At 46.3% G+C, this 18,748-nt stretch overlaps 4 protein-coding genes across 5 annotated transcripts; 1 reads left to right on the top strand and 3 right to left on the bottom strand.

Annotated features, from left to right (window-relative positions):
- Positions 1-287: 287 nt before the first annotated feature.
- On the bottom strand, positions 288-3,969 carry LOC129582235 (uncharacterized). The gene is made up of 6 exons (XM_055473702.1): positions 3,049-3,969; positions 1,608-1,900; positions 1,047-1,316; positions 911-988; positions 760-849; positions 288-704 (listed from the first exon to the last, which is right to left on the bottom strand). The coding sequence occupies exons 1-6, from the start codon at positions 3,581-3,583 to the stop codon at positions 540-542; spliced, it is 1,431 nt and encodes a 476-aa protein (XP_055329677.1). The 5' UTR covers positions 3,584-3,969; the 3' UTR covers positions 288-539.
- Positions 3,970-4,132: 163 nt separating this feature from the next.
- LOC129582182 (uncharacterized) lies at positions 4,133-7,268 on the bottom strand. Of its 2 annotated transcripts, XM_055473621.1 has the most exons (6): positions 6,326-6,553; positions 5,505-5,782; positions 5,176-5,444; positions 5,029-5,106; positions 4,658-4,747; positions 4,133-4,582 (listed from the first exon to the last, which is right to left on the bottom strand). In XM_055473621.1, exons 1-6 carry the CDS (start codon positions 6,439-6,441, stop codon positions 4,430-4,432), a joined length of 984 nt encoding a protein of 327 aa, XP_055329596.1. In that variant the 5' UTR covers positions 6,442-6,553; the 3' UTR covers positions 4,133-4,429. The 2 variants fall into 2 exon arrangements, with proteins under 2 accessions (XP_055329596.1, XP_055329595.1); XM_055473620.1 differs by lacking the exons at positions 4,133-4,582; positions 4,658-4,747 and having other exon boundaries at positions 5,031-5,106; positions 6,326-7,268.
- A 363-nt stretch (positions 7,269-7,631) lies between these two features.
- Positions 7,632-12,402, bottom strand: LOC129582181 (integrin beta pat-3-like). The gene is made up of 19 exons (XM_055473619.1): positions 12,043-12,402; positions 11,798-11,883; positions 11,584-11,688; positions 11,436-11,499; positions 11,243-11,374; positions 11,077-11,173; positions 10,930-11,014; positions 10,778-10,864; positions 10,632-10,715; positions 10,484-10,576; positions 10,237-10,422; positions 9,785-9,913; positions 9,430-9,725; positions 9,281-9,359; positions 9,035-9,116; positions 8,598-8,975; positions 8,415-8,540; positions 8,187-8,353; positions 7,632-8,113 (listed from the first exon to the last, which is right to left on the bottom strand). The coding sequence occupies exons 1-19, from the start codon at positions 12,119-12,121 to the stop codon at positions 8,018-8,020; spliced, it is 2,451 nt and encodes an 816-aa protein (XP_055329594.1). The 5' UTR covers positions 12,122-12,402; the 3' UTR covers positions 7,632-8,017.
- Positions 12,403-12,982: 580 nt separating this feature from the next.
- On the top strand, positions 12,983-16,736 carry LOC129582298 (uncharacterized). Its single transcript, XM_055473793.1, has 2 exons — positions 12,983-13,581; positions 16,055-16,736. Exons 1-2 carry the CDS (start codon positions 13,391-13,393, stop codon positions 16,467-16,469), a joined length of 606 nt encoding a protein of 201 aa, XP_055329768.1. The 5' UTR covers positions 12,983-13,390; the 3' UTR covers positions 16,470-16,736.
- The last annotated feature ends 2,012 nt before the right edge of the window (positions 16,737-18,748 follow it).

Below are 18,748 nucleotides of genomic sequence, written 5' to 3'. Positions count from 1 at the left end.
TGTAGTTATCTTATATGCGGACTGTACTTGCTGTACGTATTAGCACCGCGGCGTACTGATTTTAATCAGAATGGAGTGTACGTGAATGCACAGAACCGAAACATTCTCATTCTATTAATTTAAGACTGTGTAATAGTGTGTATAATCCACATCCCCTTGATTTTACCTCGGAATCAAAAATCTGGAAATGAACTGTGCTGTGATCGCTAACCTGGTTTCTGAAATTCGCTTTTTATTTTCTTCATACACATACAGTATGTGCGCTGTTTGCGGAGATTGTCACTCAATCAAAGGATAAAATCTTTTATCACCGAAAGGACTTGCTTATTCAGTTAAAGAGCGCAATACATTAACTAACATCATCTTTTATGAAACCACTAAGTGATAAATTTGTAGAAGGAGTATTATTTGTTCGAGTAAAAGGGCACGTTGTAGTATCACAGATACGGCAAGAGGAGTGCCTGACATGTCAGATTCTGAACTACAAAATCAGCATTTCGTTATGGAAGGATAGTCTGTACAGCAGTCAGTCCCGTTCATCATTCCGTTTCGCCGCCTTCCGACATTTCCAAACCGCTTTCGCCCACGGTCAGCGCCGTGAGATTCCTCAGCCGGTGACTGATCTCCTCCGTCTTGTCGATCAGCTCGTTCATGTGGCCAAACTCATACAGCACGATGATGTAGCTGACGGCCAAACCAATTACCTGCATGTACAATCCCATTAGGCACATCTCTCATAACACTGCAAAAAACAATTACCGTTGCGACAAACTCCTTAGTGATAATGGTGAGTTCCCATGCCGTAATGCCCAGCGATTCCGACGTCAGCTCGCTCAAAAACAGCGACAACTGCAAGGAAAAAAATTTCTTTAAGAAAGATCACAAAAGAATCCAAGGTCACATTTCCTACACTGGCTTGATTAGGGCGGGTCATCTTTAAATAATTGTGGATCTTCAGGGTATGAAGGAGTCGTTTGGGAGCGTCCGCCTGCAAAATTGTTATAATTATATACATTCCCGCGAAAGTCGCGCAAACTCCACCGTACCCATTTGTTGATCCATGCCGCGCCGATACTGACGGCGAAGACCTGGAACAGCGACAGGAGCAACGCGATGACGCAGAGTCCGTGGACGAAGATGTTGGCGTGGGGGTGGACCATGATGGCGTAGGCGATGAAGACGATGAGCGGGACGTTGGCGAAGATGCTGAGGAAGGCCGTGTGCTCGAAGGTCTTGTCCATGGCCTCCACCATGTTGCGGCACTCCAGCCGGCGCCGCCGCAGCTGCTCCAGCACCGAGATCTCCTCGTCGTGCTCCTAAAGGTCACGGTGTATATATACCAGTTAATTAATACATCTTTTATTAGTGCCTATCAGTGCCGGCTTGTTTGTTATGTTAATTGGCTATTGCCTGATAAAAAATGCATCTATTGTATACCAAAGGTCACCCGCACATATATAGATTGACAAATGCATTGTAATAAAAACCAAACGTCTCGGTGCACATATATGATTGGCCAATATTTACAAAACTATTTATAGTGATTATGTCGTATCAAAAATGTCCGTAAGGGCGACTTTTGTTTAACAGGGCGTTGACGGACTTACGCGGACGTTGTTCCAGACTTTGCCGGTATCCAGCTTTTCCTCGATCATCTCGTATAACGCACACAGCTCCTCGCGGACGATAAGGCACTGCGTAAGAAAGAAGGCGGTGGTGAAGGCGGCCGTGCCGTACATGATAAAGGTCAGCGCCGTCAGATCGATGGAGAAGAGGATGTGGTCCAGCGCCGGCGTGCTCTTCTCCAGCGTCCGCAGCACGCTCTTCTCCAGAAACTCCCCTGGATGGGCGCCGCCCTGGCCGACACCCACGATCACCGTCGGCGCTATGGTCACGGCCGCTGCAACATATATATTTCTCATTACATAATTATGAATTTTGTCGGCGTTAACATTCCCATCAGGACGATGCCGGTAGCTGCCGGCTAATGATACATGTGTCGCACGGAATGCCGTGGATGATCAGCCGGCATTCTCGTGCATTATACAGCCGTGTTTGTTGATGCGAGAGAACCGGTTGTGCATGTCAAGCAGCCGGTGTGTGTACTGCAAAATGTACTCGCGCGTACGGAATATAAACTCCCTGCGGCTACCTTAATTCCTCGTCCAACAAATAACAGTTGAGTGCATGCATAACAATGGTTGTTCATTAAAATACTGTTACGATTATCACGGTGTCCAAAAGAATTTCCAGTCGTGTAGTGCGTTAAAACCGTGCAAAACTGAGCCATCACGGAAGTATGAGTTCTTAACCATATAATTATGACACCCTACTTTCAAGCAAAAACTCAATTGGAAACTCAAATTCTAAAATCCCGCACGCGAACTCGTCAAAAAATAATTGCAATTAATTTTCTTTGAAAAACGGTAAATCGAAGAAATGATAAATTAAATTAAGGGATTTGGCCCGGTACATAGCACAAAATTTGAATACATCCACGGCAACTTTCGCTGTCGCGCATTCCCAAACTCTTTTTTGCATGGTTTTATGATATTTTGTAGCCAAAGGATTCGTATACATAGGCGAAAAAACCGTGTGTGCGCGCAACATCCGGTTCGGGAGATATTAGTGGAAATAAAGTTCCAAAAGTTTAAACGCGCGGAGGTGTACCAAAAGTCTCATTATGAACCGATGCTCTTCAAATTTTGCACGAAAACGCACATTACTATGAAGATCATTTTGGTCATTTCTACCATTTTTTTCAAATTTTAAATTAATTTTTAAAATTTTTGAAATTCATTTTAAAATTTGAAAAAAATGGTAGAAAGCTGATTCGGTACCAAAACGATATATATATATTATGATATTCGGTATATATATTATTACATCGGTATATATATTATTATATTATATATTATATTATATATATATATATATATATATTTATTTATATATATCTTAATAATTATATATTTTTATATTTTTATAATATATATATATTTTAGTATATATTATTTATATTAAATTACGTAATTTACGTTGCATTACCTGCAACGATCAGGTACAAATTCCTGACATTCTTCATCCGATCCCAATTTCTGTATCGCGGCAGCCGTGCCCAGTACACCCACAGCTCCCACATCTCAAACAACCAACCCTTCTCGCAAATCCGGAAGTGCAGCATGGACAGGACGCACGCGTACGCCGACCACACCGTCAAGATAATATACACATTATACGTCAGATGCCGCATCTGCGTGGCGGGATGCGCCACCAACAGCATAATAAAATTGGCCAGCGTGAAGGAGAAATTGCACACCGAGCAGAAGATGAAGAACCAGCGCGCGGCGCGACTAAACCGGTACCTTTCCGGTATATCGTCGGAGCACTCGCGGGGACTGGGATGCCACAGTCCCAGCAGGCCCAGGACGATCATCACCGGCCGGAAGAGCCGGTGGATCTGGTCGTACTCCTTCTCGCTGTGCTCGTCCTTCAGGGCGTCGCGCAGGTGGATGGTGGTGTTCTCGCCGGAGTGGTGGTGGTGCTTGTGGTGCGGCGCCAACTCCATCTCCATGTGCACCATCCTGGCGAATTACCGAAGCGCGGGTACTTAATTCTTAGAGGGACAAGCGGCGTTTAGGCGCACGGGATTGAGCAATAACAGGCAGGGAAGATCACAGCCGCAGCTGGGATAACGCCGCGTCACACAGTCAGCATCAATATTTGATCAATATGATTTCATGTGTAATCACTTCCGCTGCCGCGCGTTACCGGTCTGGCATACGTCCGCTGTCTTAAAGATAGCTCGCTGCTTTTTACACCGTTGTATGATTCTGTGTACATGGGCAATTAAGCTGACGATAAGGTGTGCGAGTGCGCGTGTACCGGCTTAATACGCCAGTAGCAGTAGCGCCAGAATAGGTGAGCTGATTCAGGTAGCACCGCTTGATGTTTATTAACCGGTGGAGTTTTTTGTGAATCACGCTAAACTCGTTTTACTCCGTAGTCTGTACTATACACTGCCGGATCGTAAAGTACATATATACGACATTCCACTAACTGCTTTCTTTATTCTGCCAGCCATAAATTTAATCATCCCGACGGCGCTTACTCGTCAAACACGCCAGTACAATGTGCAGTTTTTCAGTGTAATAATAAGCAATAAAGAAATAGCGCCGGTTCAGAGCAAACACTGACAGATGCTTCGTCATTACTATTGTACTAAACATACCGTAACTTATTTCCATTCCAACTTCTCACGACTACAACCAGACACTATAGTTGGTGCCTTAAAATCAAATTAAAAATAATTCTTAGAGGAACAGCCGGTGTTTAGTCTGTACTGTACTTCTTATTGCACTGTACTGCACTTATTTCCGTTTCCGGTTGATTAACTCATGCAATCCCGGTCAAAGTGACGATACGCGTTTTATGTGGCATTGCGAGCGCCTAACTGCGTCCCCTGGAGGTGGCTGGTGATGCGCTTCGTGCTGGCGCTGAGCTCCTCCACGTGTTGCAGCACTTCGTTGAGGTGGCCGAATTCGTAGAGGATAATGATGTAGCTGATTATCAGACCCAGCGCCTGCAATATAATAATATTTGTAAACACGCATTTAAATATTCTGGAAATTTTTTAGCAGGAATTGCAGAACCGTACCGTGACGATAAATTTCTTGGTGATGACCACAAGGCGCCACGCGGTCACACCGATGTACTCTTCGCCCACTTCGTCCAGCAGCAACGTCAGCTGGAAAAAATATTGCTGTTTCAAAAGTAATTTTTGCACCTAAAATGTGTATACGATAGACGTTGCGCATGTTAGCATTGATAAACATACATGTAGCACTAGCCACTCAATAAACAACAGCTGCAAGCGCGGGTACACTACCTGTTAGTAAAAATTTAAACATTAGAAAAGCAACGTCTTATCATAAACAAGCCCAAAAATATAAACTTTCTATAAACAGCCGCAGGGAGAATTTCATTTAACAACAACTAAACTAAATTCGCTGTTTGAGAAAAACTTACAGAAGCGGTGTCGGATAGGTTGGGATATTGACCTTTGGGGATGCGCATATCATGAAGCAATTCTTTCGGTTTGCTGGCCTGTGAATCAACTGGCTATTTAATTAAAGTATAAGCGGGATACTGTAATTTTGCAATGGCCAGCGTTACCCATTTATGGATCCAGGCAGCGGCAAAGGAGACGGCGGCCACCTGCGCGAAGGCCGCCAGGATACTGACGCAGCAGGCGCCGATCATCAGGGGATTGTCGCGGATGTGCGTGATCAGCGCGTACATGATGAAGACGATAAGCGGCACATTGGCCAGGTAGTTGAGGAAGAGATGTGGCGGAAGGCGCGGTCCATGGCGTCCACCATTTTCTTGCTCCAGTTGCGCTGCTGCCGGAAGTACTCCAGCACCGACATGTCGCGCTCCCCGACCTACAGGCAACTTCATCCTTAATTTTCCGAAACACCCCACAAATTTAGACTTAATTTTACCAGCACGTTCTCGGTGAAGACGGTGTTGTTGGTCACCCGGCGTTCCATGCTGGCATACACCGACATTAAGGAGCCGGCGACGATGTGGCAGTGCAGGACGAAGAAGACGGTGGTGAAGGAGGCGGTGGCCACGATGACCATGGTAAGCACCGTGAAGTTGACCACCATCAGCGGCGTACTGAAGTCGAAGCTCAGGAAGGTGTGCAGAAAGGCGCCGGCTTGACCGGAACTGGTCATCCCGATGAGGACGAAGCCGGTCAGCAACGCCGTCGCGGCCACTACAACCGAAAGGTCACGGTGTACATATAACGTAAATATATATACGGCGTATATATAGCGTATATACAACCAAAAGGTCACGACGTATATAACTTTAATATACATGTACGTAAATACGGCGTATATATAACCGAAAGGTCACGGCGCTTATATAACGTTAATATACAGTATAAGAGGGGATGTCAGTGGCTCGCCTAAATAATCCCTGTACTTGCTGCCGTCAGCAGGCTGGAGCATGACGCTGTGGCTGTACATGGTGCTTATGTACTGCGCCATATTTAGCCATATGTACTGCCGTAACGTCACACTCCAGGTGGGTGACGGCAGCAATACAGGGGATTATCTAGGTGCGCTTCCGACATCCACTCGTATACGTAAATACGTAAATATGTTTGCGGCGTATAAATAGCGTATATACGATTACAAGGTCATGGCGTAAATGTAACATATATCGAGAGCTGTATATTAAAGACCGTTGGCTGTTCAGCAGATTCTCGTTTGTCATCGGAATTAACCAGACTACCCGGTCATCCGACACTTACCGGCACCGGCCATATACAGATTCCGCAGCCGTCCGAGCCGCTCCCACTGTTCCGCCCCGATGCGAACCGTCACCGCTTCCGCCCACACGCGCCACAGGGCCCCGACAAACTCCCATTCAAACAGCCAAAAATGGAGCAAGGTCATGAGACAGGCCTGCAGCGGCCAGATGACCAGGACGACGTAGACGCTCCACTCCCAGGAGGTGATGCGGCCGGCGGGGCGCGACAGGAAGAGTAGGGCGAAGTTGCAGAAACTGTACGTCATGTTGGCAACGGAGAGGCCCAGGAAGAGGAAGCGGGTGGTGGAGGTGCAGCGGTGAGCGGGCGGGGCCTGTTGGAGGTCGTCGAGGGAGGGGTGCCATAGGCCCAGACATCCCATCACCAGTCGCAACGGTCGGAAGAGGGCGTACAGGCGTTGGAGGTTGTCCTCGCTGGGGGAGACGGGTTTCCGGATAGGAGCGCCCCCTTCCGGAGACGGAGAGATGGACACTTCGCCGTCCAGGCCGTCGCCGACGAAGCGCACGTAGGAACCGGTCAGGTCGTTCTCGAAATCGTCCGACATGATTGTATATATCCGCTAAAGAAATTCCAGTGATATTTCCTGGCTGCAGTCGAAAAGGAAAATAGACTGATCGGGTTGTGTTCTCCAGCGCAAAAGCTGCCGGCGTTTGCCGAGTGTGAAGGTCGTGATGTAACGGCGATTGTGCGGCAACTTCCCTTCTTGCTCATCGCCGCGCTGCGCGTAACTACTGGCATTGTTGCCATTCAGCCGTGGTCTGCGTGATGTCGCCGGCTGTATGCGCCGCAAATTTATCTAATTTTCACGTGCACGTTATGCGCCAGTGCGTAGCATCTGTACAGTGTTCATACATAGAAGTACAGCTTAGGACAAAATGGTCGCATACCCAACATCTCCACATTCAGTACGAATGCAGCGCAGTGCACTGTACGACTGAGATCAAAATATCCGTTTCGTACAAGTGCACTGCACCGCTTGCGTACAGAATGCTGGGTATGGGGCTATGCGACCATTTAGTCCTACATTGTATGTACTCGTATATCGGAATGAACGGCACAGGCTTACGACTGGAGCCATTGTTGCACAACGTTTATCAGTAGTAAGTAGACATCTTTCAATTAGAAAAATAAGGTCATTTACCGCTTTAATTTCAAATAACGAAACTAAAGAATTTTCGAAACGAAACGAGCATAACGAAACTAATTTTGATTAATGAATTATCGGCTGTGGTTAATATTATAGGCGTTAGGGAATATTCGTAACTTCATCCAGCATATTTATGGGAATATGTATTGTACAAAGCAGGAAATCAAAAACATCCTATGAGTGAGAACGTTTGCCTGGCATTCTCATTTGGATAAAGTTTTGAATACTAAATTTGCGCTTTTCGGTGACTGAGCATCCTGAAACCGGCAAAATTATAATGCAGCAACCTCGCGGTTCGTGTACACGGATAGCACGATAAAAAATTGGACTAGAAAAGGACAGCTGATCTGGTACGAGGTTAGCACCGTTATTACACATGTAAAAATATTGCGGGAGATGGACGGCATTTGCCGGCTTGGCTTCCGGGATAAAGTACAAATTTACGGTCTTTTGGGTTCGTTCAGACATGAGTGCCGCATTAAACGCTGCCGGGTTCAACATCACAGAACAGCTGCACATGGCATGGCTCATAACTTGGATATGCGTGATTGGCGGGCGGCCAGACTGCGGCGGTAGGCGGGGTTGCGGTAGGTCACCGTGGCCGACTGGTGGATGGTCGACACCTGCGCCACAACGTAGCGTCGTCATTCACGCAGACTTAATCAGCATTAATTATTTTCTACACGCAAAACGTACATCCTCGAAGCAGGCCTCGGCGGTCTCCTTCTCGAACTTGGCCACCTGCTGGCGGTCGTAGACGACGAGGACGACCTTCCAGGCGCACAGCAGCATAATCCCCATGAAGAGGATGCCGGCCACCAGCGAGCCGACGATCAGGTAGGGGTTCACGCCCACCGGGCACTCTGCAACAAACCGGCAAGTAACACTTCCGAACCTCGCCAGCGTGCCAACATTGCACCGTACCTCGCTGCTTTAGCACCTCCACGATCAGCTCACCCGTCGCGTCACTCTCGTAGTGCGTGTAGTGCACCGTGCAGAATCCCTGGCTGGTGTCGCGGTACGAGCAGGCCCGCTCGCCCGGCATATCCACTAGAAAAACAACACATTAGCATCTACATACACCAGGTGCCAAAAGTGCCGGCTTACCAACGAGGACCTCGGCGAAGGTGGCCCGGTGCTCCAGGCATTCCGCCGGACATCCGCTCTCGCTGTGGTTTACGTTGGCTTTGAAGGCCGTCGACCCGTTAACCAACGGCTGCTCCGCCTGGAAGTCCCAGCAGGCGACGCAACGCTCCAGTCGCTGGCACGTGGTTGGGCAGGACGGGCACTCCTGGCACTTGGGGCCGCCGTAGCGGTGCTCGCCCTCCTGGTTGCAGTGGCATTTCCCGCACTTGCACACGCCGTGCCCGTTGCATACCTTCCCGGATTTGGTCTTGCAGGGCTCCAGGGAGGTCGTGCAGGCGCAAGACGGCCCCGTCCAGCCCGGGGCGCAGGAGCAGACGCCTTTGTCGCAACTGCCGTGACCTTTAAAACAACCTCCCGTAATAACACCATCAGCGGGAGACAACAGGATCTGGTCTTACCGCTGCACAGCTGACCGTTGACCTTTTCGCAATTGAAATTATCGTGCTGGCAGAATTCGCCGTAGACTTTTTCTTCCGGATTCTGTTCAAAAATCGCTTTAATGTAGGACAAAAATGGCTAGTCGGTCCGCGGAAGACAAATCCTTATATTGTAAATGATTTGGCTATTTGGCAGGCTAAAGTCTCGTTCGTTATCGGAATTAACCAGACTGCATTGTGGAAATATAAAAAAATGGAAAGCCTTACCTCGCGAATGTCGCACTGACACTGGCCACACACGCACTGGCCCCGCCCCGAACAGATGCTCCGAACGGTCGCATTAGGCCTGCAATTTAATCAGCCGATAAATCAACAGTTTCTACGTACAACGAAGACATCAGCAAATTTGGACCTACACGACGCATCCCTTGAATTTGTCGTCGAAGGTGTACTTGTCGCTGAGCCGGCACTGGCAGCGCTGCCCATCATACCCTTCATGACACTGACACACGCCGCAGCCCAGATCGCCATGCCCGCTGCACACCGCACTGCTCGGCGCCTGGTTCTCCGGCAGGGCGCAGTCGCACTGACAGAGGGCGCTGTACTGCACCACCACTTCGTCGCTCAGGCCGCGCGCCCAGATACGGAACTGACCTTTCACGGGGCCGTCGACCGGGCAGCGCAGGAGCTCAATAGTCACATTCCACGCCACCTATATTAAATTTACATTACGTTACCTGCTACAGTAAAACACTGCTGATCACGTCCCACCTCGGATCCCGTTTTCAGTCCCTCGCAGGACGATGTATTGCTGACTTCCGCCTGGAGACACTGGCTTTGGAAGGACACTTTAAAAAAATCCGGGGCATCGTGCGTCAGGGTCACCGCCGAACGGATTTTCTATATAAACCACAACATATATATAGATATTTTCTATATATCTTTCTATATATACTGTATATATAATATATGTATATGAGTTATATAAAGTATATGTACAGATATATACCACCACATATATATTTTTTCTATATATCATTCTATCTATACTGTATATATAATATCATATTATGTATATAATGTATATAAAATATATGTGTATAATACACACATATGTTTTAATTTTTATATGCTCTTTTTGCATATATTTTTCTATACATGCATTTTTGATATACAGAAGAACAGATTGGGTAATAAAAAGCATATCAGGGAGGCCGGCTTACGTTGTACTGGTTCTTGACCACCTCCACAATGTTGTCGGACTGGCTGCTCAGCTGGCCGACTACCGAGCCGCTGACGGCGCCGCTCAGCTGTTTGTACAGGTCCTGGACGGTATCCGGCACAGCGAAGATGACGTGGATGTTCTTGCGTTTGACGGCGCGGTTGATTTCCTGCACCGACGGATAATCCTGCCGACAGAACCGAATTTCAACCGGCATGAAGAGCGACGGTTAGTTCAGAGCGGCGTACCTGTTTCAGGTCCTCCGTGTAGTCCCACACCTTCTCCCGCTCGTTATACGCCATGTGACATTTCCCGTCATTGGGAACGACGATACCTGCCAACTGCAAAATACCGCTTTAATTACGCGGCAAAAGGATGAAATTTTTGTTAACATACCTTGCCGTCGCCGGCGTAATGGAACGCCGCATCCGTGGCGAAGACGATGATGCGCCGCGAATGGTTCCTCCATCCAATTAATTCCTGCGGTAACAGATATTCTTCTCATACATATCCTGCTAATTCTGCCAGAAGAAGCGTTGTACCGTGCACGCAATCGCCTGCATCAATCCGTCAAATCCGCCTTCCGGATGGTCGAAATTACCGGCCGTTCTGGTTTTCCGCATCAGCTCCTATATCGGCATCCACTGCGTTTAAAATCAATATAATTACAAATTACAGTGATATTTCTTTTTACCTGGAACTGGCCGGTTTCGCTGGTCAGGTTCATCCGGTGCCGGAAGCTGTAGGCGAAATCGCAACCGGCGCACGCGGGCGACGGACTAAAAAGAAGCGGAATTACGTTGACGACCGGAAATGCGCACAGCAGACCTAGGGTACTCACTCGCTACGCACGGTGTGGATGAAGGGCAACGTGGGCTTGTCGACGAATGTGCCGAAACCCAACCGGAAGTCATCCGTCACGTCGAGTAGCGAGTCCGCTGCAGAGATTACGCAAATTAAATCACCGGCCAAACGTGGCGTCGTAGCGAACCTTACTAAGTACTAACCAATGGTGGAAGCGATGTCTGACAAGTGCGTCTTGTAGCCGGCCATCGTGTTGGACGCGTCAGTGAGGAAATAAATATCGATGGGATAATCTTTGGCCTGCCGAAACTTCACCGAAATCACCGACGAACTGCCTGCGTATAATTAACGATGCCCATTTATAATCACAATTAATTAAGGCGGGGAATGTCGTACCGACACGTAAATGGGTTTGCACTTTCTGCGGTCCCAGTTGCACGCGTTTCGTCAGTTCCTCATCCTGAAAATTGCATAAATTTTCCGTTATTTATACGTATAATTGTACATATAAGCGCGTGTTTCAAGACTGCGTCATTGGTCATACCTGTGTAACGGTCAGATCGTTGAGCGGAAAGACGACATGACCTGGTGGACAGCCGGAAGTCTCCATGTTCTCCAGCAAATTACACCGCAGCGACGCATTATACATCTGCACCGCAACATTGACCTTATAATAATTTGTCCGACGCTCCAGCAGTCCCGGTATTCTATTTACGCCCGCAGCGTGACAAGAACAATATAGCCAAATATAATTGTACCTGCAGATCGGCCGCACACCAGGCGCAGCGAGGATCCGCTTGCAGGCATTTCCCGCATGACTGCTCCGCCGCACATGGATTACTCGCTGCAAGATCACGACAATTCACCAATTAAACACTGTGATTTAGGTACGAGTATATCCAAATCCTTATCACCGGTGTAAAGTATGTAAACAGCGCAAGCTGTCCGGCAGTACAGTAATGCGTTTTTGGTCTAGATCGTTCAGCGCAGAAGTCCCGCGTACCGTCACATAAATAATGCTGCAGAAAAATAAACAGAACGAAGATGAGAATTAATCCCGTCAGGAAGCCAATCATCGCCATGGTGGCCGCACAATAATCACCGATTTAATTAATCCTGATTTTATTAATATCACCGAATCACAATAACTGCAGATAGCATAATACTGTACTTAAAACAAGCAGCGAGCTAATCAACTTGTAAACATAATTCGTTGGGAAATGGAATGGACAGCTATATGATCGTTGTTAAACTCACAGCGAAAACTAATCGTAATTGTTAGTCCGAGTACATTCATTAAAATTACGGCGATTGCATGGAACGATTAGCCGTCTGGGCCGAAAAAATGGAAGTGTGCGGCTGAGTCAGGACAGGCGGAATGCTGCTGCAGTGCCGCATACCGCGTTGACTCATGCAAGCGGAAAAAGGGATGGACGCTTATCTTTTGCACCATCGAAAACACGTACCGTACTAGTAAAATCTATAACAGCATAACAGCATACGGAACTCAATAAAGGTTGATATATATAAATAAGCATGTAATACTGTATCTTCAGTTTTTCTGTTCGGCAGCTTTGTTTTGGGACGTGTTGTTAATGCACCGAGATTCCACCGCGAAATGTGGCTAAAAGGAACAAAAACTGCAATATGTCTGACATGATGTGTAGGATTTTGATCGCTAAAGAAATTAAGTACTTATTACCTTAAATTATAAACAAATTAACCAGCGCTGATTTCAGCCATGTCATAATAACAAAAGCCATTTGGGCGCTGAACAAAGCAAAGGTTACAATGCTCCGCGCGTTTGGCGCCCTATTTGCTCCTTGTGCCTTTTCTTAGCCAGAAAACACGCCCGCTGCGCCGAGACGCTTTCTCTCCTTCTCTCTTTTCTCGGGCTAAAGACTGACAAGTGTGGCCCATTAATCTTCGAATCACGTTTCAAAGTCTTTGTGCCCGGCCGTTGTTCAGCGCTGACTGGCTTATCGCATATACGCATATATCCGCTAAAGCCGGCTATACGAGTAACCGTCCCAGACCGAGGCACAGAGACTCAGCGAGACAGAGAGACTCGTGCAACAGGCTGCTAGTGCGCAGCAGGCAGTTTGGCACAGTGTCAGCTGATATGTCCAGTGCACTTTCACGACAACCGACGGGCTCTGATTTATTCAGCAGAACGGCACCACCGCATAATCGCTGATTGTGCCCCGCGTTCCGGATAATTTCTTCCGTATTGACTATTGCCCGGCCTGATTTCTTCCGGATTCCCGTCGCTTGTTTCCGCCACGGGAAAATGTCCTGGTGTCGGCTAATTTTTCCCTGATTATTTTGCTTTACCGCTTCCCGTTCCCACCATGATATCGGAGGATTCATGCCATTACCGTGGATTAACGCGGACATCGTTAGTGCTTTTACTGGGATTTTGCCTGATTGGAGGGCATTTTATTATGGCCGCACCGGTTTTGATGGATAACGGTAGCGTCATCCGGAGAGATTCTGCCGTATCGTCCGAGCCGGTTTTGGACGGTTGCGACTGGGTTGGAACGTAAGTGAACTGCAGCGTAATTCTTCTGACCTTACGGTTTTTTATCTATTTTATTGTGTACCGAACGGCAGCTTTACTAGTACGTTTTTGCGTTTTCGTTTCCCTCCTTATCAAAATCCTTTTTCGTAATCAATGACAACTAAAAAGTAAAATGCTGCCGATGGTTCTGCGGTTTTTTGCGCCTTCCGTTGTACGTCTTTTAGGAAAACCGGGTTTTTATGAAAATCCAGTAAATCGGTAGAATACGGAATAATTATTACGCTCATCATTATAACTTCAGTACTTCACTATCCCCGTAAAACGCTGGAATTATAGAAGCAGAAACAGGCTGTCAGCGGCATCGTTTTGCTCTTAAACGTAATTGGCGCATAGTCGGTATTTATTGCGCGGTTGCCGCGAAGAAGAGCGGCGTGATCGTGGTTTTGACAAAACCGCCGTTTAATCTCTGCCGGCACTTTAGCCAGTCAGTCAGGCTGAAAACCGGCACTGTTCTAGTTCTCCTTGATCAAGCGCGACAGCGCGTAAGTGGATGACCTCTTCCGTTCGTCATTTGCATGATAATTGCGTCCCGTAGAATATTCAGCGTAATACGCTGTGTACAAGCAGCGATGCTTGATGAATGCGATAAAACACGATGTCGCGCATAATCCCACTTGAGGCAATTACCGTTGTGACTGTGTTTTTCCTGGGGATTGTCACGGAGACGAAGGAGAAATTAGAGCCGTGCTCTGTTTTATGACAGGCAGAATAATGATCACACAGCTGCGCTAATGCGATTAGCCGGGCAGACAAAACGCCACAGCTAATCGCCACACAAGCGTCTTATCACGAAGCCGTTGGGGCTTTTTTCTCTCGCGTCTCTTCTCGCTGTGGTTTAACGCGAGTGGAGATGGTGGAAGAATGATAATTATGAGGCGCGAGTGATATGTGCGTTGGGCTTAATTAATGCCAGATCCAGAGTTGGCATTAGTCGTCTTGCGGAGTTAAATAAGCAGTCAGCGGATGTTTGGCGGCAAACGCCGGCCAAAGGCCGGGACAATGCAGCAGGCACTCTGATTTATTAAGCTGATTGCACTGATTATCGGTAATTGATTGATGGCGGTTGGACGCGCTCCGCCGCCGCGCCGACACCGGCCAGTTGGCCAGCCGCGATAAATGTACACTGCGGAGTATCGGGATATTTAATGTCCCCAGTGCGGCCTTGTTATTACGGGTCACTCCACCCATCACTGCACCTGATTATCCACAGTAAAACGACGACGAGTAAAGTTTATCTTCTCCAAATTTTTGACACGTCCGAGCGATTTGTTACAAAATGCCAGACGCTCTGCACAAATAGCGTAGTGATAGGCAGCAGGAACACTGGAGACGTTAATTAATAATGACAGCACTTGAAGGATTCGAAAATTCGTGGAAATAAATTAATGTACTGGGTAAAATAGATTTTCGGGAAAATAAGTTCATTTGTTTTTCGAATTTTTTTACGAACCAGCAAATAAAATGAACGTATTTTTGGATTACTTTGAAATAAGCTAAGTTTCTACATGTACATTTTTGAATGATTAGGAACTCGAAATTTAGAACCGGTGAATAAAATAAATAAATGGTGGAGGTCAATTACATTTGGGTAACTGTTGGTGCTGTAATGTGGTAAATGTGGTATTACGTCAAAAAAGTTAATTATGAATTTTGGAGTGTGAATCTGGGTCGGTGGATGCACTTTTAGTTCAAACAAACAAAAATTGTGTCGATCTGTGCAGGAGAGGCGCGAGTTACTCGTAGTTTGGGTAACGGTTGCGCTTCGACGTCGAAGCGCAACGCTTACGCGGACAAGTAAGCTAAAAACCCATCCCAGATTTTGTGATCACGAATCAGAATGCTTACTTGCTTACGCGCTGTTACGTCACGTTTTTTACGCGTTTCCCCGTTACCCGACGCGCAACGGTTACCCAAATGTAATTGACCTCCACCATTGAACAGTAATAAAATCAAATGAGTAAAATAAATTGATTTCTTCGTAAAGTAAATTAAGTCCTGCATTCGTGCGAATATTATAGCTTTTAAAGTTAGTAAGAATCGGCGCATAAAATAAACGCTTTGATGACTTCGTTGAAAAATAAAAGGGTCACTGTAATTTTTCAGAAATGATTACGAACCGGCAAGTAAAGCAGAAATGCGCTGGATTATTCGACAAGTAAATCAATTACGTAATTTATTCATATATTTTTTCAAATATGTACAATAACAGTCGGAAAAAAATAAAAGATAAAATTATGTCAAGAGTTGAATTATTTTACTATACTGAATATATTTTTTAATTTATTACGAATTGGCAAGTAAAACGCGGAGATCGTTTCTTATTAGAAATCGGTAATTTATTCTTTCGCTTTTTATTAAAAAAAAACGTTCTTATTAAAACGCGGAAAACGTTTCTTATTATAAATCGGTTATTCATTTTTTCTGCTGTGGGCAGGTTGGACCCGGGCGTGGTATCCGCCGGCAGTGTCCAGCACGTGACCCTGCGCTGCGCTTCCGGCCGCATCAGATGGCTGTACCCCGACGGCGCCGTCCGCCTCACCCTCCACCCGCCCTCCTTCCGCGCCCCCACCGCCCCCACTCCCCGGCGCATCTGCCTGACCACCGACCTGCCCGACCTGAAGAACGTCCTGGTCTTCCTGCAGCACGAGCGCCGCCTCCAGCCGGTCTTCGCCCCGCAGTCCGCCGCGGCCAACCGGCAGTGCTTCGCCCTCCCGGACACCGGCGACACTGCCACGCTTTATTTAGAGAGCTTCTACGACCACCGCGGCGAGGACAATCATCTGCGGAATATCGTCCGCCTTCCGGTCAGCGGCGCCGTGGAGCTGCTGTACGACATCAGCGAGGAATAGGATATAAGGGATGGGACAGTGATTCCTCTGCGCCACCGGTGGCAGTTTTATTTTCGTACGAAATTTTCTTTCTTTCGGCCAGAACGAGTTTATTGATTTTTTTATATGACTACGGGAATTGCTCAAATTAAGCGGATTTTCTCCACAGATTTTCTTAGCTTAAATGTATAATTTTTTAAACAAAATATCCCTGACAAATTTATTTTGTTCCTGTATATGTATGATGTACGGATACATTTGACAATGGGCTATAAAAAATGGAATTGGGTCGGTCGGTTGACGGTTCAAAAATGTGATAATAGAATCAACAAACAGCGCACGACAGGAACACATCCAATATGCATAAATAAATATTTATACGTTATAGATCGAAACCTGATCGACGAAAGATGGGATTTTTTTTCTGCAACACCAAACTGAAATTCACCAAAGTAAACAGCAATTTTATTAATAAAATTCGCCGGAATTTTCTTTAATTTCAGATTTCATTTTAAACCAGTTTGATTTGCAGTTCGGTTTACAACCGAAAAAATATTCGAAAAAATACGTTTCTTTCAAAACCTCGTTTCAAATCATTTTGAAAACGGCCAAAACAGTTTGACTTTCAACACTAGGACAAACTGCAACGTACTTGCACATAATTATCATGAAAGCCAGATTGTGAATTGAGCGGCGTTGAGTTTAAAATTGCAGACAATATACCGCATCGATGACGGGACACGTGGAGCAGGTGTTAATGTCAAAGAGTGTAAACGCGCATGAGGCGCAGGATAATCATGGCGTCCATTAGCATAATGCGCACTTTAATATGGACACTGTCCAGCGAGCGTCGCGACGCGCTCCACTGCGCCGCTGCGGACTGCGGATGGTCATCTGCACATGATTATACACGAGCGCTGTAACGGGCAAAGAGTGGCCGCAAGGTAAACAGTCATCTGTCGCGGACTGTTTATTTGTTTGTGCCCGGCATGCAGCGCCTGCCCTGACCATCGCTCGAGCAGCCCATTAAGCGCCTCATTATGATTAGCCCTGCGCCGCCATGCATACTAATCGTGTCCATCGTACAATTCGATCCCGCACCCAGCGTCCAGCGTTGGCCGCGTCCCGCCGCACAAATCGCTTCATCACTGCTGATGGCTAAATCTTGAGCATCGGTTTCCAGTTACCGCTCATAAAAAAGGGATCTAATTACCGGCAATTTCTTTTATACAGCTGCACTTGTACGTGTATTTACATTCCAAACACAAAATGTGCGACATGTACTCGAAGAAAACCGTGCACTTGTAAAATTTTATACGGTTGTACTTCTTACACTGCACCCAAGTAATTATAAGAACGTTTATCACCGCAGTGCATACTTCTATTATGTATGTATTTGGAGATTTTATATATACGCGTGCCCTTCGCGCGCTTACGCAGATGATAGTAAAAGTATATGAAAATAATTCTTAGGCAAAACCACCCAAATAACAACAATTACAAGCGCCGGTACATTACTCAACACTTAAAATTTAAACATTAAAAAAACAGCCAAAGTCCCTGTCTTCCCTCCGTTTAAAAACTAACGTACTCGAAACTGTAGCATTTCCTTTAACAACAGCTAGACTAAAACGCTGCTTGAGAAAAGAAGTAGAACATGACGCTTCTCCCGTTAAATCCCGCAACCGGATGTTGGGCGAGCAAACGGTTTTCAGAACAATGTACGAGTATACGAATTTTTTCCTTATGGATATAATTTTAATCATATAAACAAAACCACAGCAAAGCTGCCATGAAAAACAACATCGGGTACAAATCATTCCCGATCAGCCAATCTAAAAGCTAAAAAAACATCTTCGCTGTCTCTCATGTCACTAAATGTTCCGAGGACAGACACTGCACTTCCACGTTGGATTTCAATACTGATTCTCTGACGCAAAAACTCTCCCGACCGAGGGTTACCATCATTAATAACTGGTTTGTATACGAATCATTAGTATACGAATCATTAATAACTGGTTTGTAATACTTTATATCATTCTAAAGCTTAATTTTAGCTTTAGAATGATATAAGTATTACTAAACAGCTATTCGGAGTGCGCGAAAATGCAAGTTTTAGTACAGTAGTATATGTATCCCATTTTTGGCAATATATACCGGCTATTTTCCTTAAAGCCGGACTAAAAACTCCCCGGGTTTTGTTTCCACCACACGGATAGAAAAGATATCCATTTTCCTGGAACAGTATTTTCGGCGTTTGGAATTTCAGGCCGATCGGATATTATTTTGCCGGTAAGCGG

Source organism: Paramacrobiotus metropolitanus, unplaced genomic scaffold (assembly GCF_019649055.1).
Source record: "Paramacrobiotus metropolitanus isolate TYO unplaced genomic scaffold, Prichtersi_v1.0 Parri_scaffold0000007, whole genome shotgun sequence".
Taxonomy (NCBI): Eukaryota; Metazoa; Tardigrada; class Eutardigrada; order Parachela; family Macrobiotidae; genus Paramacrobiotus; species Paramacrobiotus metropolitanus.
This window is presented reverse-complemented; position numbering and strand designations above follow the sequence as displayed.